General features: G+C 35.9%; 1 protein-coding gene across 2 annotated transcripts in view; it reads right to left on the bottom strand.

Annotated features, from left to right (window-relative positions):
* The window catches only part of LOC134804046 (WD repeat-containing protein 47), a 102,353-nt gene that overhangs the window by 34,101 nt on the left and 46,459 nt on the right, over positions 1-21,793 (bottom strand). For both annotated transcript variants that reach the window (XM_063776925.1, XM_063776926.1), the window contains one exon: positions 9,439-9,659. In XM_063776925.1, the coding sequence (XP_063632995.1) occupies positions 9,439-9,659 (221 nt within the window). The remainder of the gene's footprint in view (positions 1-9,438; positions 9,660-21,793) is intronic.

Here is a 21,793-nt window from a genome sequence, read left to right on the forward strand (position 1 = left end):
AAGTTGCCTTAAATCTATATTGACTTTTCCCAGCCGCTTATTACGCCTCACCTAGGATTTGTTACGAAATAATGATGAATACTTTACATTTGTCTGAACTGAAGTTTACCAGAAATGTATGTTAGAATAAAGATGTCATCGTTTTCGAAAGTAAATGCCTCTGGCAGGTTGATTCGCTCAACTTTGAAGTGTCCCGTTTTATGGAATATTAAGGTCTACTTTGTTTTCTTTACTGCTAGCTTAGTGATGATACTTGGTGATTTAAGTTCCTATAAGTAGGTATAATTGTTTAGGTATAGCTTATTACGAAGCTTTAACCTGACTTTTATAATTATGATTGCAATATATATTGTTAAGTAAAAGAAGCTGATAATCACCATAAAATTACTAAGAATTGATCGTGTGTATTTTTAAATGAAATTGTGTATTATGTGATAAATAAATCAAATCATATCTATCATATATAATATTTTTATACTTACATTAGTTAAGTTCTATTTAAGTGTATTATGATTGTTATAATTTTGGATATTTTTAAAGAAATAAATATTATTCTTATTCTTTATATGATGACATTGATGACCCTCATGCGTGTTACCAGCATCATACGAGAAATCATATAATACACAATTATAATCGTGGTGACAGCTTGCTGGAGATTCTAAGAAAAAATTGCATGTTTATGTCCTAGGATATGAACCTGCTATTTTCTTGACTTTAGTTCACTGATTAAATTGACAATAAAGAGACTATTGATGTAAAACAAAATGCGTTCTACAAAAAAGCTGTGTGATAAAATATCAAATAATAACCTGAAATCCAGAAACTAGATCTTGTTTAATTTAACGCTAAATCGTTATCACAGTTAAACCGCAACGACAAAAATGATGCTAATTTGCTTCACTGGCAAATAATAAGCGAAAAAGCATAAGGATCTTTAAATTATAACTCTGACACTATCTACTCACTACGCAACATGGAATAAGACACGATAGGTATCAAAATTTCCCACGCCGATTATACGCCGGTCAAATTTATCGGCGCCGCGCCGCCGCGCCGCCGCCGCCGACGATTTTTCCACGCCGCCGCCGCCGATAAATTTGACCGGCGTCGTGGAAAAATCGTCGGCGGCGGCGGCGCGGCGGCGCGGCGCACATGTCTAGTAGGTCCTTCACAGCAGTGAAGGATCTGACATGTAAGTAATCTACATATTTGGGTTCGTCTTTGACGTTTCGAAACGACTTTTAAACGAATTTAATTTTAAACTAACTAACACAAAAGTTATGGCCAGAGAACCAGTTTTTTAGCCTAAAATTGTTCAACTTTGATGCCAAATATCTAGAAGACAATGAACTTTGAAGTAAATATGGGATAATATATTGCTTAAAGCCGTTGCTGATACTACGATAAGATACAAAAAAAACATTAGAAAACTAAGGGATTCAGATCGAAGGTCATTGGCGTGGGGCCCCTTAAGCAACATATTGCAGCTTTAATTAACGCTATCGATTCGGACGAGATGTTATATACGTTCATCAACAAGTAATACAGTACATATATCTAGTTATGCTGTATACTGTGTACGTTGGTTGTTCTGGGCGGTGACTGACATAAATGCTAGAAAGTATGTGCTTAATAAAAACGTCGCGTCGCCTGACTCCGAAATGGAGTTGAAAATGTCAATGAATCGGACCGAGAGCGAGCAAAACGCAATCAGGCTAATGTTTATATAGAATAATATTTCCACTTAGCTTTATAGGCGAAAGATAGTAAAGATAAATAAAAGTTGACTTTACCTATTTATAATTGATAATGATTTGTTAGCAACAAAATGCTGCCGTGTTCTTCACAATGTGGTTTCCACTGGAAACCGTGAAGTTTTTAGTAACTTTGAACTAAAAACTAGCAGGCATGGTGGAGGAGAAGGAATGCCAACAAGCAACTCTAGACCAAAAAGTCGTAATGTGTAAGGGTATTATATTGACATAGTATTTTTTGGCTTCGGTGACCAACACAACAAAGTAGTCCTTGCCATTTGTTAAATTCCGCAATCTGACGCTTGCATTGTATAGAAACATCCATTTACCTAGATATCGCCTTCCCTTTCATTTCTCATTTTATAGACGAGATAGCTAGAATACAATACACAATTGTCGAAGATTTTATGGAAAATAATAAATTACAGGAACAGTGAAGGTGGCCAGATTCGGCCGTTTGAGTTCCAATGATAATAAAGCAGATAAACCATTAAAAGGGCGCGTAAAGCCAGGATATTATTAGAAAGGAACACATAATAAGGCGCGCCACGCGTAACTTGCGACGGAAGATCTGAAGCTCGTGCGGGTTTTAACGTTTTACCTCAACAACTCTGAAATTAAACTTCTGATTAAAATTTCGCTAGTCTAATCCCTCGGCTATATCACAAGCTTTTTTTATACTAAAATAATACAGCTATGGTATGCAGGGTAACTATATACAATTGAAAATAAATGATAATTAGACATGTATTCGTGATTTTTTTCTATCGAGCCAACTTTAACCTTTTAAGTATTTTTTAGTCTGCCCTCGAAAATATACTATTAAAACGTGTAAAAATTCAAAATATAAACTACAATTTTGCGGGGGTCCCCACTTAAAATACTTCAACTACATTTAATTTGATTGTGTTTAAAAATGGTGTGAAAATAATAAGATGTTGTGTCAATAGGCGATCTCTGCCAACTCCTCGGGCAACAAGCGTGTTTATATGATATACATATGTAAATACCATATTCAACACTTAGTGCATAATTGGGAAAGGTTAGCACGCCACTCGCTCCAGGCTGCCGTAACATTCGAGGTCGAATTTAAGGCTGTCAAGCAATAAAGCGTATCGTATTGGGGCAATTCAACAGATGCCAAAAGAGTTCTGATAATGCAGAAACGCGCAATACGTACACTTGCCGGTGTGAAAGACAGGCACCCTTGTAAAGAGCTTTTTGGTTCTCAACGTATAATGACGCACTACTCACAGTACCTGTTCGATGTACTGATATATGTAAGACAGAATATATCCCAATTTGCACGCATTAACTTTCCGGGCAAACTGCTTCGAGCTGCAGGGCGTCTGAGAACAGTTCCCCGTCGCATGGCACTTTCAAGAAAGAACCCACGAGTAATCGGCCCTACTTACTACGAGCACCTACCTGCCGCTCTGAGAAATGAGCCGTGTGACGAAACATTTAAGCGCAAATTGAGAAACCTTTTGTTGGATAACCCTCTGTACTCTGTAAATGAGTACATGGAATTGAATTTGTAACAACATATGTAATTTTATTTATTATTAAATTGTAGATTTGTATTTTAAACATGACATTTTGTTCTTTTGTGATATTTTTATGTTTAAATTCGACATTTTAATGACAGTTACAAATTATTTATGTTGACATCGACTTTAATGTTAACTTGGTTTATATTCAATTGTTTGACATGTTTTTCTTTGTACATGACGATCCTTATTGGGAGACATAATTTTATTAATCTTAATATTTTATTTTTAAATATATAATGTAATTTTTGACGATCATGATGAGAAGATAAACATAATTTTGACGAATGTAGCAAATTTATAGTGTAATTTTCATCTTGAAATAAAGAAAATCTAATCTAAATCTAATCTATGCCCTTTAAATCTCGCAGTGACAAAATATAACACAAAGTCACATCAAAGTCGATGTAGAAGTTAACTTAACAGGACTCTACAATACATTACCAGGAAAACTTCGGTTTTCCACTTGGGAAATTAAGTAATTCGCTAAGGAAGCCTATTACTACCGTACCGCATTAACAACTCCGAAGACAAACAAGAGAGCCATTTGTTATTTAATATTTCTGTGCACAGGTATTTCTCTGAGTTAAGGTGAAGGTTGCCGGTATATTGACATTTTTTGTGGGTCCTTTTATCCGAGTTACTGTTTAATTTCGCGTAAACGCTTGTAGGGCAGCGGCGTAAAGGCGAATGTGTATTTCAGAAGGTTATTTGTAAGAGGGATTGCCGAGATGCCAAGGCGCTGGCGAGGGGACAAAAGGTCTGGGATTTATCCTTTAACGAGATGGGGACGGAAGGTGAGCTCTGCTGGGCCACGGCTGAGTCGCTGAGACTCGGCAATCATATGCAAAATACGCTAGCTGAATTAATATACCTCGGAGTAGTTTAATTTAAAGTACAATGAAGCACATTTATTCAATGTGATATGTATTTACTATAACATATACTGAATGCTTGCTTGCAAACTATACGTACGTCAGTGTATTTAAGTATTTAAGGCCCCGTAGGTTCGTGTTATTATGAGAAGCATTTTCATATTTTTGTGAAATATTGTTAAAAAAAATTAAAGTGCGTTTTAGACTTATGTTCGTGATTTTTCTATCGAGCGAAAGTCAAAATATCAGGATTCGAATTGATGAAGTCACTAGAGAGAATCTTCAAAATTCTTTGTACCTACGGCACCTTAAGATAAGAAAGAGTAGTAATCTGGAGAAGGTGTCTGTTTTATTCCTTACACCATTCGGTAACCTAGGCCATGTCCACTAGCTTACCTACCTATTACCCGCTCATTATAGACATAACTATAACCAATATCACAAAAGCAATTAAACTATGTTCTACTTAAGGAGATTCTAAATCTATATGTAGATTTATCGTGAATACAAGACAAGACGTAAAGTGTGCTTGCAATCGATATTAAAACGCGATATCGCGTAATAAAAACGAGAGTGGAAACCAAGTTTTATCTGTGGTAAACCACTCTTAAATGCCTTTATTTCCTGAACCAGTCCCTTGCGATTTCATCCGGAAATTAATAAATCGGCCATTTGTCTGCCGACCGGGAACAGATTGTTATTTTGTAAATAATTCCGTTCGCTGCCTTTTAACAAATACAAAGAATCTACCTCAGAAACTTCGGCCAACATCTGTAGCTACAGGCTAATGTCAATATTTCATAATATAACAATACTGAAGCGGCGGCGGTTTAGGTATAGGTACACGAATTGTCTAAAATCTAATTATTGAATTAAACCACATTCGGAACGGAAGGTTCAATTTTAGAAGAAGGATGAATGTAAGAAGCGGGTGTTCGTGACTATTAAATAGCCTTTCCTCGTGCAAGACTGACCTTCTATGAGACTATTTACTAGTCGGCAAAATTTATCAATATAATTTATTTGCTCACTATTCTATTCTATTCATCTCCACCTGTCACGTGAAGGACAAATATTTCTCTGAATGTGCAGCCGAACGCGTGGGTATTACCAAGCGATTATCATTTTCTGTCCCAAACGCTCCCTCGTGGAATAAAATTGCGAGTTTATATGTTTAGCGCGCCGTGGACGGGTTTGAATAAAATATGCCGCCGCAGAGCAGGGGTGTATTACTGTATTAGGCTTTAAAGGTCGGTAGGACTTCGCGCAGGGTAAGCCAGGGACGCAACCGGCAAACCATTTTAACGGCTAAGCAGCCCTTTATAACAACATAGTATAACAAAGTTGATAATATTTATATTTCAGAGCTATCCAGAAGCATTCCAATTTCTGCTATAAGAAGAACAAAAAAATCATAACTTTCTATTTCGATTCTTTCATCTTTCCATTTCATTTGGTGCCGGCCCTCTGAATATGATTTCGCCATTTGGCTGTGTCAAAGTAAGAAGGTACTTTTAACGACTGTTTCTCTAAGTTTCTCCTCCAGGTGGCACTTGGGCGGCCTGATGGTTATTGTTTTCAATACCTAAAACGGCTAAATAAATATGAGCGGTAGTAGATATTCATTTAAATCAGCGGTCGGCAACCTTTTAGCAGCCAAGGGCCACATAGTAGTTAAGGAAGTTGACGCGGGCCGCACTTTGTTAATATGTGTGATTTTATCAGACATTGTTGTTTGACAATATTACATACAAAAAAACCAGGGGGGCTCGCGGGCCGCAAGTGAAAGGTTCGCGGGCCGCCTGTTGCCGACCGCTGATTTAAATAATCCAAAGAATCATATCTAAGCTACATCGGAAATAATAATTACGTCATTGCTAAACTCACTCGCTTTATGTCTCACGACTATGGGGCTGTCCATAAATTACGTCATCTATTTTTGACGATTTTTAATAAATTATGCTTCGAGTGACCCAGTTGATGCATGCATTTTATGAAGTATTACGATTTATTGCTAAACTCACTCGCTTTATGTCTCACGACTATGGGGCTTTCCATAAATTACGTCATCTATTTTTGACGATTTTTAATAAATTATGCTTCGAGTGACCCCATTTCCTCCTACTTCATGCTACCATCATCCGATGTCCAGACCCCCCCCAATTTGAAATGACGTAATTTATGAACAGCCCCTATGTTTCCAACGTCCCGCATAATACCGCGCCATACCTATCCCGGGTATTAAGTTGACATCCCAACCGCTAATCCCTGTAATCTCATTAAACAACGAACATCAAAATACCTATTCAGGTAAACATTATATAGGGATTCGTTTACTTTTACAGCAATCAGCAGTATCAGGTACATATTGATCAACTGGAGCGGATTCAAAACATTTTTATAAAATCTCTTAGTTATAGGACAGGTTTTTACTTCATTGACACCTCGACGGCTGCGAAGTACCTACTTCAATATCCCTTCCCTCAGTAATCGTAGGATGTATTTGGATGTTATGTTTTTCTTCAAAATTTGTAAAAATGCAATCCAATGCCCTTATCTTTTACAAAAAGTGCTTTTTAGTGTTCCGCACCGCCCCTTACGTTCTAGGCCCCTTTTTCATGTTAGTTTTGCTCGCAAGAAATATGCGCAGCATAAGTTTTTCAGACGAGTGCCCAACTATTGTAATAGACATCTAAGCAGGATTGATCCCTTTCACAAATCACTTAATGCACTTAAAATCATGTTAAAGGAAAAAATATTATAGCTGTAACTACCTACTCTCTGAGATTTTAATTTGATAGCTAATGTTCCTCGATATGTTTTCGTCTGTTTTTCTGTACTACGCAATTTCAGAATTCTATATTTCTTTCTTGACCCTCGCTGTAATTATTATTATTATTCCGACTTTTTATTGTAAGTATTAATGAGTTATTCTTGCTTCTTGTTGGATGTATCCTACCTTAGGCTTATGCTTGTTCCTTTTGTATACCAATTTTCAGTTACATATATATTTTATGAACCTCCAGGTCTTTTCAGTATTAAGATTTATGTGCGTATTACGCACCTCTGACATATGTATCTTGTATGACTGTATGTGTTCTGAATAAATAAAATAAAATAAAATAAATAAATAAACAAAACCGTACTATAGTTATTAACGTGTGAATTGTATAACAGAGCCGAAATGAAAATATTCGGAACATATTAAATACTACAACAAATAATAATCAGATATACTTAAAATCGCAAATTAAATATTCGTTTGTTCTGTTTCCAGTCATGTTCAGGTAATTTACACGCGTGTAAATTTAATACACATCTATAATTTTGTTATATTTCATTCAGATAATATTTAATTATAGACCATTTAGGTACCTACTTATTAGAATAGAGATGAACACAAGATAAATAAATTTTCTCTGGAATTAAACACTACGTATTGATTAGTACATGCGTGTTTGCAATGTGCATATAAAATACCTTGTAATAAAGTCGAACAAAGGTCGAACAAATACGAAATACAAATATGAACACAAATCACGTGTTGAAAAGTCGTTTTATGTGACAAATGGTTCAGTTAATAGCTTACGTTGAGGAAAATAACAAGAGGAATCAGAAGATTAGTTCTAACAACACATAAGATAATATTCGCATTCTAGTTGGTAGAGACAATAGAATATCTAATAATAGTGTTATCTGGAATAAAATTAAAGAAAACTAATCTCAATGCATCTCCAAATTTAGTAGTAGTAGTAGTAGTAGTAATCACTTTATTGTACACAACACAGGTTTACATAATATTTACATTGCAATTTACATTGCAGAAATGGTTAAAAACTTTGTTTATCGTCAGCTCACGATGTAATAGTTGTAGATCATTGTATATTAATCAAGTAGAATCTTAAAACTCAATTCTTAAAAAGTTTACAGTTATATTTTAATCGCTAGGTGATTAAATGATAAATTCCCTCTATCTAACAAAACCGGAAGGTCACGAATTATGAATTATGTTGTTATCGCAGACATCTATTATCACTCTCTAGACTGTGCCTGGGATGTATAGCCCTCATTTATTTGCTTGCCGACAAGCCTTAATCAGGGCTGAGAAGTATACTGTAATTAAGAAATACAACTTCAACATGTATGCCACAATTTATGATGTTAATCAGATAACCTCCCCTTTCACAAAGTTTGCTGAGTTTACATACTTATACATTATTATTTAACGAGTTTTATTTAATATTACATTAACCGGCGAAAAGAGCAAACTTTGCTAGAGTTTGGAACTTTTATGCAAAATTAAATGTGAAACATGGTGCAAGGATATCTTCAAAATGAATTCAAAAATCAATGCTTAAAACAATAAATGCTTTTTTATTGAGAAATGTTATAGTATTAAGTCATATTAGTAACAGTAATAATCCATCATTAATCGGTCTACTTATTGGAATCCAATATTACCGACGTGCCCCGTCTAGATGACAAGCTATTACGCGAATAATATATGCATACCTATACACATAGAATGCCTGTATTCATTTAGAGACAATACAGGGCGGCAAACCTCAAAACCCTCAAATTCTAATTAATCTTAATAAATCCAGAATGACATATTACACAGGCATTCTATGTCAGATTGTTGTTCACCGCACGTTATTAAACTTTGAGTTTGATTTCGCGTCGCCTCAGGTTTTCGATGCGCGAATCAGCAATCACTCAGGTTTCAATGAAACTTGTATTTCAAAATGATATTGCAGGTAGAAGACCTATATGTACCTAGTTAAATAATTAAGGCTCCGTCACACAGGCGCGTTTGGCGGGCGGCGTGAGAGCGGGGCGCGCCGCTTTTACATATAAAACGCTCACGCCCGCCCGGAAAACGCACCTGTGTGACGGAACCTTTAAGTAAGAAAATCATTATTACAATATTCTGTAATTTTAGCTAATGTGTCACCACACTTAAAGACGCGGGATCGTTTTATGACAACCACATTTCACTTTTATTTGTTGGTTTACGACATTGGTATGTCGGCGGCAGATCGTAAAATCAGGCATATCGAGATATTCCTAGGCATATGAAACGCCGCTATTTATACGGTATATGTAATGGATGTGATCGAACCTTCGTTGCCGCTCAAGTTGCATCGCGTGGGCTTAAATGAGCTTTATTATTATGACATTGCTATATTACGCGCCGACGTGCGATTCCGTGTTGAATGATGTGGTGATACCCTTAATACGTAATCATTTACTTACTTGACATCATCTATCTTCGGGTAGGTGCATATCCTGAGAGTTTTGGTGTTTGAGCCGACGGCGTACAGTTTCCCGTTAGGATGGAACTCGGCGCACCGCACTGCCTGCAGGTCTTCGAGCACTGTCACCGGCTTGAATGTAGGCCGGGAGCCGTTCACCTCGGCACCGACCATGTTACCCGCCGACATGGGTAGACCGTGGCTGCCATTTCGATTTTGTGCCTGTAAAGAAAGCAGTGGGTCATGGGACAGGAACTAGGTACCTGCTGAAAATTGAGAAAGATCACAAACAATATTAGAGAGACCCTCATTAGCGTCTTTTGAGCTTCGACGTCTAGTCTGACGTTGCCGATTTTAGGAATAATGCGTGATTTTTCTGCAGAGGGAAGCTGATTTATGGGACTAAAACAAGTTCATACATAACATAATAAAAATCAGCTTCAAGCAGACAAGCGTTCAACCAGTTCGTAGCTGACCAATAACTTTATACCAGCCGCCTCAGTTAAACGGTAGAGTGACTCTACCGGGTAGACCAACTATTCACTCTCTACAATAGGTAAAGTTCATTGATCACGATCAGTTACTTGCTATGTCTCTTAAACTAAGGCAAAAATATCCTTAGCATGGTGTAGAGGTGACCAGGCAAAACTTAGACAATGGCCAATTTGTACGCGTGCTTGTCAGGTATCGCTTTAGTATGCTATTGTAGGTACCTATAGATGAAAAGCCTTTGACAAAAGTTGTAGGAACCATACAATTCTGAATCCTCTATCTTATTATAAGGGATCCTATAGAAAGTACACAAACTCTAATGATGGATGATCCGACATGAAATCAACTGTTCCTTTTCTAACCTTAATTTTTACTTGGCCATTTAAACGAACATCTCACTCTAGCGCGTAACAAATAAAGCTCATATTTGATAAACCGCAAAGATGTTACGCGAGTTTGTGAAAGTAATAGTAGAAATAGACGGGCAACGAGACTTCTCTTGTGTGGTCCGCAGTGAATTTTTCCGAACGACCAACAACATTTTCCTATTTTCAGCGCAATCTATCAAAACGAAATTATAGCTCGTCATAGAAACGAAGAACCAATACTACTTATAGTGAATTGTTATCAAAGGACATATTGATTTATTGAAACTTTTCGTTCATGTCTCGAAAACGTGTACGAACCTAAGTGTAATTTGTATGGGTACCTACCACATGGTATGCGGTAGATGACAAGTAAAACGTTTGAAAACCTGTAACTTGATAAAAAATTGTCACACGGGCCATCAATCTATTGACACCTCAACAATAATCTGCTAAGTAGATTCCAGTTCGGCAGACTGCTAAATCTTAACACCTTTTTACCCGACTACGGAATCAGAAGACTAAAGAAGATGACACCTCCTATAATCTTCTGATTCCGTGGTCGGGTAAAAAAACAAGCTTCCGTTGAGCACCACCATTATATAATTATATTAATATTTAGTATTCAACTCGTATCGTGTAGCTGACCCTTTTAAAACCTTAGCTTCTCTTTTCAACAACGCAAGTTTCAAAAACACATTAAATCAATATTATATTAATAACCCCTATAAATTGAACAAAACACGTTCTGTCCACCGTAATTAGAGCGTATCTATAGATATGAACAAATTTACAGTCAAACATTTATGCTGGTATATTTTCTATAAACTCGAAAATGAAACATTCTACTTGAGCACGTTCACAAGTGATACTAAAAATCATTATCAGTTGCCTTGTCTGCTGTTGCGTTCGATTTCCGACCTAGCTAAAGGGGAGCAAAATTACAAATCCGATTTTTATTCGTAATTTGCAATGTAAATTTTCATCGGGCTTTCAAAGATTAGGCGTACATAGGCATGGTTTGAATCTGGCTTGACTCATCTAATTAAGTTGTAAATTTAGTTCATATAATGTTGAAAATACAATACATATTCTGATCCGGAGAAAAAAACGAAACTTAAAAGACTTAAAACGAAGATATAAAACAGACATTTTCAGGGTGTTCGATTCAGCGAATTGATAGCCCTATATATTTTCCACGTCAATGGAGGGTCCAGTGATGGGCTGAGAAAACAACGAATGAAAATGTAGCAGGAAATAGTTGGTCTGCCGTGGAACATCTACCATATATCATATATTTAACATTACATTAGTATTCTGTGCTGGTTATTTAGAAAAACGAAACAAATTAATTTGTCCAAACGGCTGGTTGAGGTCACCGGGGACAAAAGAGCTGGCAGCTTCCTCGCTCAACGAATAAGCGTTGCGATTCAGCGAGGAAATGCTGCCAGCATCCCTGGCACTATGCCCCAGGGGCCTTCTTTAGATATAGATTTTTAGAATGTTTTCTTTTTTAGGTTTAGTTTTAGTTTTGTAGGTAGTTTTAATTTTAGGTTACTTTAAATTGTAAGTTTGGTGTTGTGTAACAATAGTACATTGTAGGAGAGGACGGAAAACCGCTTAAAGATGGACGAGTGAGTTTGAGACTCAAATAATACGAGTCCATCTTTAGCGTTTCCGGCCGAGGCATTACATAGTGCTTTTCACGACTACTGCGAGGAAATAAGAAAACATTTGCATAACTATAAGTACTAGCCCGCGATTTCTCTGGTAGCAAATTACTAGCCACTGCCTGTGCTGTCTCTTGAATTTCGGTAGGCGTCAGCGTAAGAATATCATTTTCTTCACTAGAAGTCATTTATATAGCGAGCGTAGATACGTGTTTCTTGTATTTTTTAGTCAAACACAATTTACACTATCCAATTCAGAGAGTATTTTCCGATCCCGTTTTTTACTTTTTTATCACTTTTGAGAGGCGTTTTTCTGTTGTTTGCTTCAAACTGACTCTAAACTTAGCGTTTTTGCTACCAAAACCACCAACAGCTACAAAAGTAAAAAACGCCTTAAGCGTGAATCGAATGATCTGACTGAATGAATGAATGGTTTTGACATTTCTTTTTTTTAACAAGAAATTGGTCCTATAAATAACCTAATTTTATTTTTGAAGGTAAAAGTTGCGCCAAAAAATAACTTTTATTGATTTTTATGTTTTAAATGATACTCATTGCTGTAGCGTACCGTCACCAATGACAGATGATGATAACAATGAAACATTGTAGTAGTGGTGGTTCAGGTGCTACAGCTATTGCCTACTTTCCAGCTTGGTTTTAGACCATCTATTGCCACATTTCCGAACAGTGGCGTGAAAATTAATTTAGATCTACTTACAAAAAATATTTATTCTTGAGAAAAAATCTAATTTGGTTCGCCTATTGAGAGACTCCAAGTATTTGTTAAACAAACGATAACAGTTAAAACTAAATTATAAAGCGTGACATAATAGGTGCTATAAAGATGATACTTAGTACCATTTCCAGCGTTATGAGTTATGACATCACGAATCAGTCATAATTGTTTGGTAAAAAACGATCGAAACAGTCTGGCACCTGAGAACAGTCTCGAAATTCAACAGCTGATCGTCGCGTTACGTAATGCACGAGGGAGTCGATAGAGAAGTTTCCAATTAAAGGACTCATGCGATTTATAAGCCAAAATGTCTAAATTCTTAGATGAATAAATCACGTGTATCAATTAGTGTTGGAACTACTAATACACAAATAAATAATGTTCAATTTATAAGTTTTGCAACTTATATACTAAACGAGTACCTATTCAAGCAAAACTCGCATCAGACGGGCGGAACGGTTAGACACAGAGTTCTATACGTTTTTAATAACGTTGGTATTCTACGAAATAGGGCGCTATCTTTTTTTTTTTGTTCAAGACATATTTACTGGTAAATAAGACAATAGCAATTTCAAACAAGATTCGTATTTGTTACAGATCTTACGGAAGAGATAGCTACTTGAAATTACACAATGTACACTAATATAATAATGCATTAATGGGACGCTAACTGATGTAAGACGGAACTGTCATGTAAGTCAAGCAAACGTCCGTCCGCTTGGCTCGTAGTCCGTACAACATAACTTTATGATGTCTTACGCAGATTAGATTACAATGCAACAAACAGGTAAAAGTAACAGCAAAATAACTTGAAAATAAACTTAAGAGTTGCGGGATTGAGTTTCGTTGACTTTATACTCGTATTAAAATATTTACAACTTATTTTTTGAGTTTCAGTAAATCGTCTTTACCGTACAAAATATGTATTAATAAAGTTAGACCAAGAAAAGTATGCAGCGATGTTGATAGCCCACGCAGTGCTAGTGTCATTTTAAACGTCAAACTTCTATGAAATTATAACGTATAAATAACAACGGTCTAACTCTAGTTATTTAAGCACGTTTATGCATGAGTTACATATTATTATCCAGTTGATACAATCAGGAAATTAATAATTACGGAATAAGAAAAATAATACCTAATACTACCTCATAACATAAAGGTCAATGATAAATGATAATGGAATCCGTTAAAAACATTACCGTCAACAATGCTACAAAATTGCATTAACATAAAACGTGTGAACTCACTCACTACAATAAGCAACAATAACAATATTTATGATTGCCGAAGAAAAAGCTTGTACATATGACACCAATGAGAACGGGTTTCTAACTAGAAATGCATCGATTACCGACTCGATTGAGGTGATAGGCGTTAAGGGGCTACCCGGGGTATTCATCGATTTTTGACAAGTTTTGAATCGTATCTCCTACTTTTGCACTACATAATTACAGATAGAATTATAAGGCAAACGGCTATCGGTTCTTTAATCTTTTATCTCCATTTTTGTCTACCACATTTTATATTTACTTTCAAATAACATACGCTACCAGGAAAGCTTTAATATTTGGTGTAGTATTTTTTCTTGGGATGTCCAGTATAGTGGACATTACCGACGGTTAACTACAATTGTATGTAGATACAACCTTTTTAAGTGCGTAATTAAGGAGAAATAAGGGTAAATCAGTTTGTTTACACATTTCCCACTTTCTATTAAATCGTAGTGTGCATATCAATTCACCAACCAGCCCGACTTTATTTGTAAGAGAGCAAAAACGCGTGGAGATATTAATGAATACTTTGTTCGCTCAGCAATTTTTATGCTAACAGTAGAATGCGGTTGCCAAGTAAGTGGATGTGAATTATGTAAGCATTTAATCAGCTCATAGTAATCAGCAATACTCGTTTTTCATATACATATTCACATTCCTCAATCAGGTTATTCTCGATCCAAATTAACTAACCGCATAAACTGTTCGAAATCGTAATCGGAACATCGCTTGTAACAGTTTCGATTCGAGTTTGAATTGATTTGGGCAAGAAAGTTGCTTACAAGTGTCCACGCGATTCAACACCGGCCATCAAACGAGTGCCACGGAATCGGATAAGTCACGTGACGTAACACGGAACAAATTTAGGAGTCCGTAAATATTAAATATCTATAAATAAATACGAGCACCAAAAGCGGTGGTAGCCGAGTGGATATGACGTCCGACTTTCAATCCCGGGTTCAAATCCTGGCTCGTACCAATGAGTTTTTCGGAACTTATGTACGAAATAACATTTGATATTTACTACTAGCTTTTCGGTGAAGGAAAACATCGTGAGGAAATCTGCATACATCTGCGAATAAATTCAAAGGTGAAGTCCCCAATCCGCATTGGGTTAGCGTGGGGACTATAGCCCAAGCCCTCTCGCGCATGAGAGGCCTGTGCCCAGCAGTGGGACGTATATAGGCTGAATTATTATATAAATAAATATATTCAAGATAGCTGGCAGACTAAGACGACTCTTTACACTCTCTAACGACTTTACCCTCAGTGAATTCCATCCAAATTTTCAGAAAACAGTTTACAGTTAAAGTGTACTTTGTACACTGTTGTCTCAAGGCACTGAACCTTCCTATGCCATTGTCAAATATCACACCTTGTCTACCGGTCACGTCGATGACCACCGACAGTGTTATGTGATGTGACGTTTATACTCGTAGAATAGAAACAGTAATCGTGCCCGTGTTGACCATCAAAATACGAGTATAATAGGGCTCTGTACCGTCTCTAATCGTAGAGGTTAAAATTAGTTGGAAAATTTTCGGTTATCTATCGAAAAAGCTGCTGGCGATATATTTAAGGCTAACCAGTCCGTCGATTGAGCGTGGACAACCCACCCTTAGCCCAGCCTCCCCGGCTGAAGGTTACTTAAGGGGCCCACTGATTAACAGTCCGCCGGACGGTATCGACCTGTCAGTTAGAATAAAAATTTGACAGTTCCGAACAACTGACAGGCCGATACCGTCCGGCGGCCTGTTAATCAGTGGGCCCCTTTACAGAATGAACGACACCCCAAAGGCAGAATCTCAGATGCGCACGCTAGGGAAGTGATTTTAAGAGGGTTTGCGATTCTGTTTTGACGGACTGATTAGTGTTATATAAATCACCAGTATTTTTCAATCAAGTTTTTTGGTTTGTTAATGCTTTTTAAACTTTACACATTGTTTTCTTGTAAGGAACCCCTTGTGGCCCTGGCGATTAAACTCGTTTGTCAAATCGCTACGCTTCCACTTCGATATGAATCCAATACCCGTCGACTGACATTAGGTAATAGTGCAATTTCGGCCAACTTGCGACTCGCATTAGAAAGTGTAACTCACGCATTTTACTTTATACCACTCGGTTTATGTAAGTGCTCATAGAACATCTATATATGTTTAGAATATTCAGTTTCTTTTTTTTTAACTGTCAAAACGATTTTGCTACTATTAGCATGTGACGTTACGATCAAATTATCTACTCTTTATAGTTTTATACGGGTTTTAAATACAAATTGTGTCTCAAAATAACTGCTGTCTACGTTTCTCTATAAATTTTCTGGTGCTTTATTTCTTGGATGGTGTAAATTAATTTATTTTAAATACAGTCAAATACCCTTTATATTAATGCTCAAAATTAGTGTCTTAATTATTAATGGTAATAAACAGTATACCTATTTAGGCCAGTCAAATTAGATAAAAAAAGCGTTTTCAGAAATTAATTCCCAGCAAGCTGGAAATCCTTTTAATATCTTCAAATGAAGTTCTAAATGAGTATAATCAGAATTTGCTCCATCCCAGGAGATGTGGATAAATTTTGGGGGAGATACATTTTACCTTAGATTAACAAAACCACTCGATGTAGAAGAAAGCCACCATCAATTACAATGTCACTACCAGCAAGGTTGTTGTGAATCAGACACTGGTGAAATTTCTTTTTTTGATTTATAACACGATTATACAAAAAAAAAACAGAAATTAAAAGTGGCGGGCATTTTTTACAATCTTTGACTACGAATTCATATTAGGGTACCTTTCGGATCCTCAGATGTCAATTTTTATCATTATTAGAGCATATTTTCCGTCGGACGTACCGTTTTTGAACAACAAACAAAAAAGTGAAAGACCATAAATTTTTCCACAACTCCTGGAATGGAGTAAACTCGGATTACACAAATTTAGAACCAAATGAAGGTATTAAGACGATTTCCACGTTGCTGGAAATTAATTCTTGCAAAAATGACTGGCCTTATAACCGAAATTAGGGTTTCAAACATTTAAATTTTGTTAGCGGTACTAAACTGTATCACTACAATATAAACAAATCTTGCATAATAAGCAAAGCCCGGATTGACGGGAGAAATTATGTGTTGACGTTTCAATAGTGCGAGGACAGATATTTTACAAGTCGATGTCGATAAAACAGCACGATGATGTACTATACCAACGTTATGAAATTCAGAAATATTATAGTTTTACACAAAATTAAAACGAAATGTCTGTCTTTTTTTAATATTTATCGTAATATACAATTATATTTTTTCTCATTTTTCCGATTTTAAGCTCCTTCGCCTTGGTGATAAAATCCATTTCAGTCAAATAAAGGACCGTTCTAAATCTACTGTAGTAATCGGGTCAAATTTAAATAATTCATGGTGTTGATCATGGTCTAATAAAACATGGTCTTCTATTCCCAGAGTGACACGGGCCTACGTCACAATAACATTGCCACTTTATTTCAACATAACATGTTACATGGGTACATTATACCTATGGTTAATAAGTTAAAATATTTCTTTATAATTTTATAATTTTCATTTATATGTATTTTATCTTAAATTTTACAATAACACGTCATTTTTAATTATTCGTTAGAAATATCTTCCGATTCACGAAAGAAATTTCAAACGTTCGGGTAATTTTGTTTACATTACTGGCAACATAGGATAGCGCTGTCACATTTGACAATTTGGATCTAGATAACTTCATGCCCTGACCGTCATCCTTGTCGAACGCGTGTTAATTGTTATTTCCTTCTCGCTCAGTGTCAGCAGGCGCAGTGTTTTCCAAACTTTTCACGTCGTAAGCTTGGTAATTAATGTGTAACTGTGAATTAGTTTTTCAAACGTTTGTCTTGTATAGATAAATAAAGTTTAATTTAATACATTAGATTTGTTTTATTTTACTATGTTTCTACATGAATAACTTAAAATTAAACCATTAAAATAATTTTCACCGTTGGTTAAAATTCTCCCACATTTTAAAGTTTGAGAACCTGTAAACAGCATGATGACGTAGGCCCGTGTCAGTTAGGTCATACGCGAATCTCGGAATAGAGTACCAGGCGGAGTATATTATTATACCATGGTGTTGATGAATTACTTCTGTACTACGCAGTACCATTTCTTTTCCAGATATCAAATCATTTAAAGTTTTTAAAATTTAAACACCAACGTTTTATCTTCAACATATTCTGATATTTATTGTGAATAACTTTACCTTGAGGATTTAAACGTAATCTTGATAAGTGCCCTTTCAACTTTTGGACGATATTCAAACTGGCTTCCAAGCTTAAATTCTGCTTTATTAATTTTTTTATGGTATGAAGTGTTGGTATTTAATAAAAAATTGTTAGTATGGATGTCGATAGAATAGTCGATATTTAATTAAATAAGCACTAGGAAAAGTGATTTTTTTCTCCCGTCAATCCGGGCTTTGATAATAAGACTTTATATTCTGTTTTACCAAATGACTATGTCCTAATTTCATTAAGTACAGAAAGAAGAATTTAACGTCGTTTTGTTCTTTGATTTAATTGCGTTATTTGTTAGATTCCCTGCCTTGTTTCTCCAAATTGAGATCCCGACGGTTAGGTACTTCATGTAATACGTACCTAAACAGTTTCAGGGGCAAATAAATATAATTTCATTTAGATTGTAACACGAACTAAAGTCTCTTCCCAACTAACAATTTGAGGCAAAATTTAGGTTTATACGACCAAATTTTATGGTCGTATATACGTTTATACGACGCGATTTGGGCGCAGCTTATTCAACTTAAAGTCGTAAAAAAGTTGAGTAATGGTCGTTTGAATACCTATTAAGTTGCATAGTCGTCGTATAAGCGTTGCCAATTCGACACTTCGTCGTATAAATAGTAACTACTACGACGCTTAATCGACTTAAGGAAGAGTAGTGGTGAGAAATACGATATTTATACGACTTTAAGTTGAGTTATCGCCGCATAAAGGTCGTATAAATAGCTTATTTGTTCAACGCAAGTTCCGCGTCGGCTTGTGTCAAAAATGACATCAATATTAACAGCAAGTGGTGTGAAATTGTATCTTTGAAAGAATGTATAAGTAGCAATTTTTTTAAAGTTGGTGGTTTATGATATAGGAGACAAGTGTATATTATATTTGTTAACTACTGCGCAGTTAATTTTACTGATGTTTGCTATATAAGTTTATAACTAATTGTTGATGCGCTTTTAAAATTCTTACTCATTTAATTATTTTGATTAACAAATTATTAAGCAGATGCCTTATAGGACAGTTATACAACTTGAGGTTGTATAATCTATACGTTTGATTTGGAATAGTCGCCATAGCTTTTCAAAAGTTGTATAAAAGTTTATTTTACCACATCTATTCGACTGTTGATTGAATAGCGGTAGTATAATAGCACTTTTGCTACTTAAATACGGATAGCGGTCGCCATAGTAACAGTTAGTCGACTGTTCTATAAGGAACACTTTTACGACGTGTAAGCAACTATTAGTAGTTTAAAAGACGCATAATGGATATTCATACCACAAAATTGTCGTGACTACGACATTATTACGACCATAATAATGAGGACCTCTATGCGACCAACTGTCGTGTAAGAAAGTTTTATAGGAGTCGTCGTGATACCTACTATACGACTGTCGTATAAAATGGTAGAATAAACGTTTATTCGACCTTGCTATACGACAATAAGTTTACCGACTATTAGTCGTATAAAATGGTAGAATAAACGTTTATTCGACCTTGCTATACGACTATTAGTTTCACCGACTATTTAGTTGTATAAAATGGTAGAATAAACATTTATTCGACCTTGCTACACGACAATAAGTTTATCCGACTATTTAGTTGCATAATGCACCATTAGTCAAAATGACGACTGTTATGCTACTTTTATTATACTTCGAGTCGTATAGCTACTTGATATACGACCAAATTGTTTGTTGGGTTCGATCACGTTTCATTTATATAAAAATAAAACGACTTTACTCAAGTTAGTAAATTCAAATGTCAACAGCCGCTACGGTACGCGAATAGAATCCGAAGCTGAAAGCTGAGTCGATTAAGGAAACGGCCTTTGATTCCAAATTACAGGTCAAGATTCTAAACACCCCGTCTTAATTCAATTTAAAAACTCTAGCCTCCTTTATGTGACTTAATGATTTGCGAGTTCTCTTTAAAATAACGACGCAACCAATGTTAGGTCACTTTTCACAAGTGTAGTGTTATTTGTGTTCGCATCATCCGCGTTATTAGAAGATATGACTAACGTTTGCCCATAAGCGGTGACTGGCGTGATTGTGTTAGGTGACAAGTAATTATTGCCGTCATAAAACTTTAAATAACAGGTGATCGTTTTGTTGTTTTTTTCTTGGTTAAGTAACGTTCATAACACATATTAGAAATGTAGGAACGAGTTGCCAAGCATGTGTTGTTGCTTATAAGCCACGCTTCAATACATCATCGCTTGAAGATAACAATTTCTTAATTTCACGTTGCATTACATTGCTAACGGACCACCTTATAAAAAAACTATGTGCACATGTATAATTTATCCTTTTCATCATAAAACCGAAGACATACATGTGAAATTGCGAAAACCATCAGTTGTTAGTTCATGAATTTGATTATTAAAACTACCTAGTAAATAAAATCTTAAATATTAAAGATTGTAACTAGGTTTAAGAAATTGTAATGCTATTATTTTTTTGAAATAAACAGATTTAAGTCTAATTCATTCTAATTAATTATTAATAATAGTCTCAAATACGGAACCAATAATGCACAGTTACGTGAGGTTTATGTAAGATGACGAGGCATTATTTAAATTCGTGTTATAAAACAAATTTGTAAATTCGCTTCGGATATCGCATTGGGTAAGAGTTTTCTAATTTGCTCGTCCGATTCTCGTAGTCGGGTGATAATGTCGGTCGGCCGGCTGATCAATACAGGGCGGTATTAGGAAGATTTCCTATCACAACTCGATAATAAAATAGCCGTTCTGAATCTATTACAGGATTTCCTGCGACCGAGTCACGTAGCAAGAAACACGCGAGGGTGAAAACAAGCCAGGTACCCGGAATAAATCACACGATCCCATCCATCCGAACAAACCGACCGTAAAAAGGTGCACGATACAATCCACTATCAAGATTCCGCTCACAATAATAATTAAAACATATCTAAACAGAGATATTACGACACAAAAGAATTCACACTCGCATTGCAACGACGTTGGGTAACCTACAACAAAAAGTGTTCGTATTACCCGAAAACCTGAATTCACACTTACCTACAAACATTATAGTGATGCAAGTTCATAGATAAATTAGAATGCTTTGGTATCACGTATACGTATTGTACTCAGTATATTATTTGATATAAAAAACAAGTATCGAGCATCCGTTACGCGCAGGACCGAGTGTCTCGGTTCACCGGAGCTGAACGGGGCCTGCCCGGCGCAGCTCTTGATTCCCATTCCCATAGCACTCGACCAAACATTGTGCTGATGTTCCGTAAACACAACACTACACATGCATCTCCATAGGATGTACACACATACTTTTTTTAAGACATCAATCGCAATAGCGTCACAAACACAAACTTCGCTAAGCGTCAATCAGGTAATGATAATCATGTATACGAGCCTAGAAAGTCCGCATAAATACATTTTAAATCGACACAGTTACTGTTAAACAACTTTTAAATTATCACACTGCAAATTCCCTTGTATGAGACACATCGCTGTAGTCGTTGAGATACAGACTACTACAAC

Source organism: Cydia splendana, chromosome Z (genome assembly GCF_910591565.1).
Source record: "Cydia splendana chromosome Z, ilCydSple1.2, whole genome shotgun sequence".
In the NCBI taxonomy this organism is placed as follows: domain Eukaryota; kingdom Metazoa; phylum Arthropoda; class Insecta; order Lepidoptera; family Tortricidae; genus Cydia; species Cydia splendana.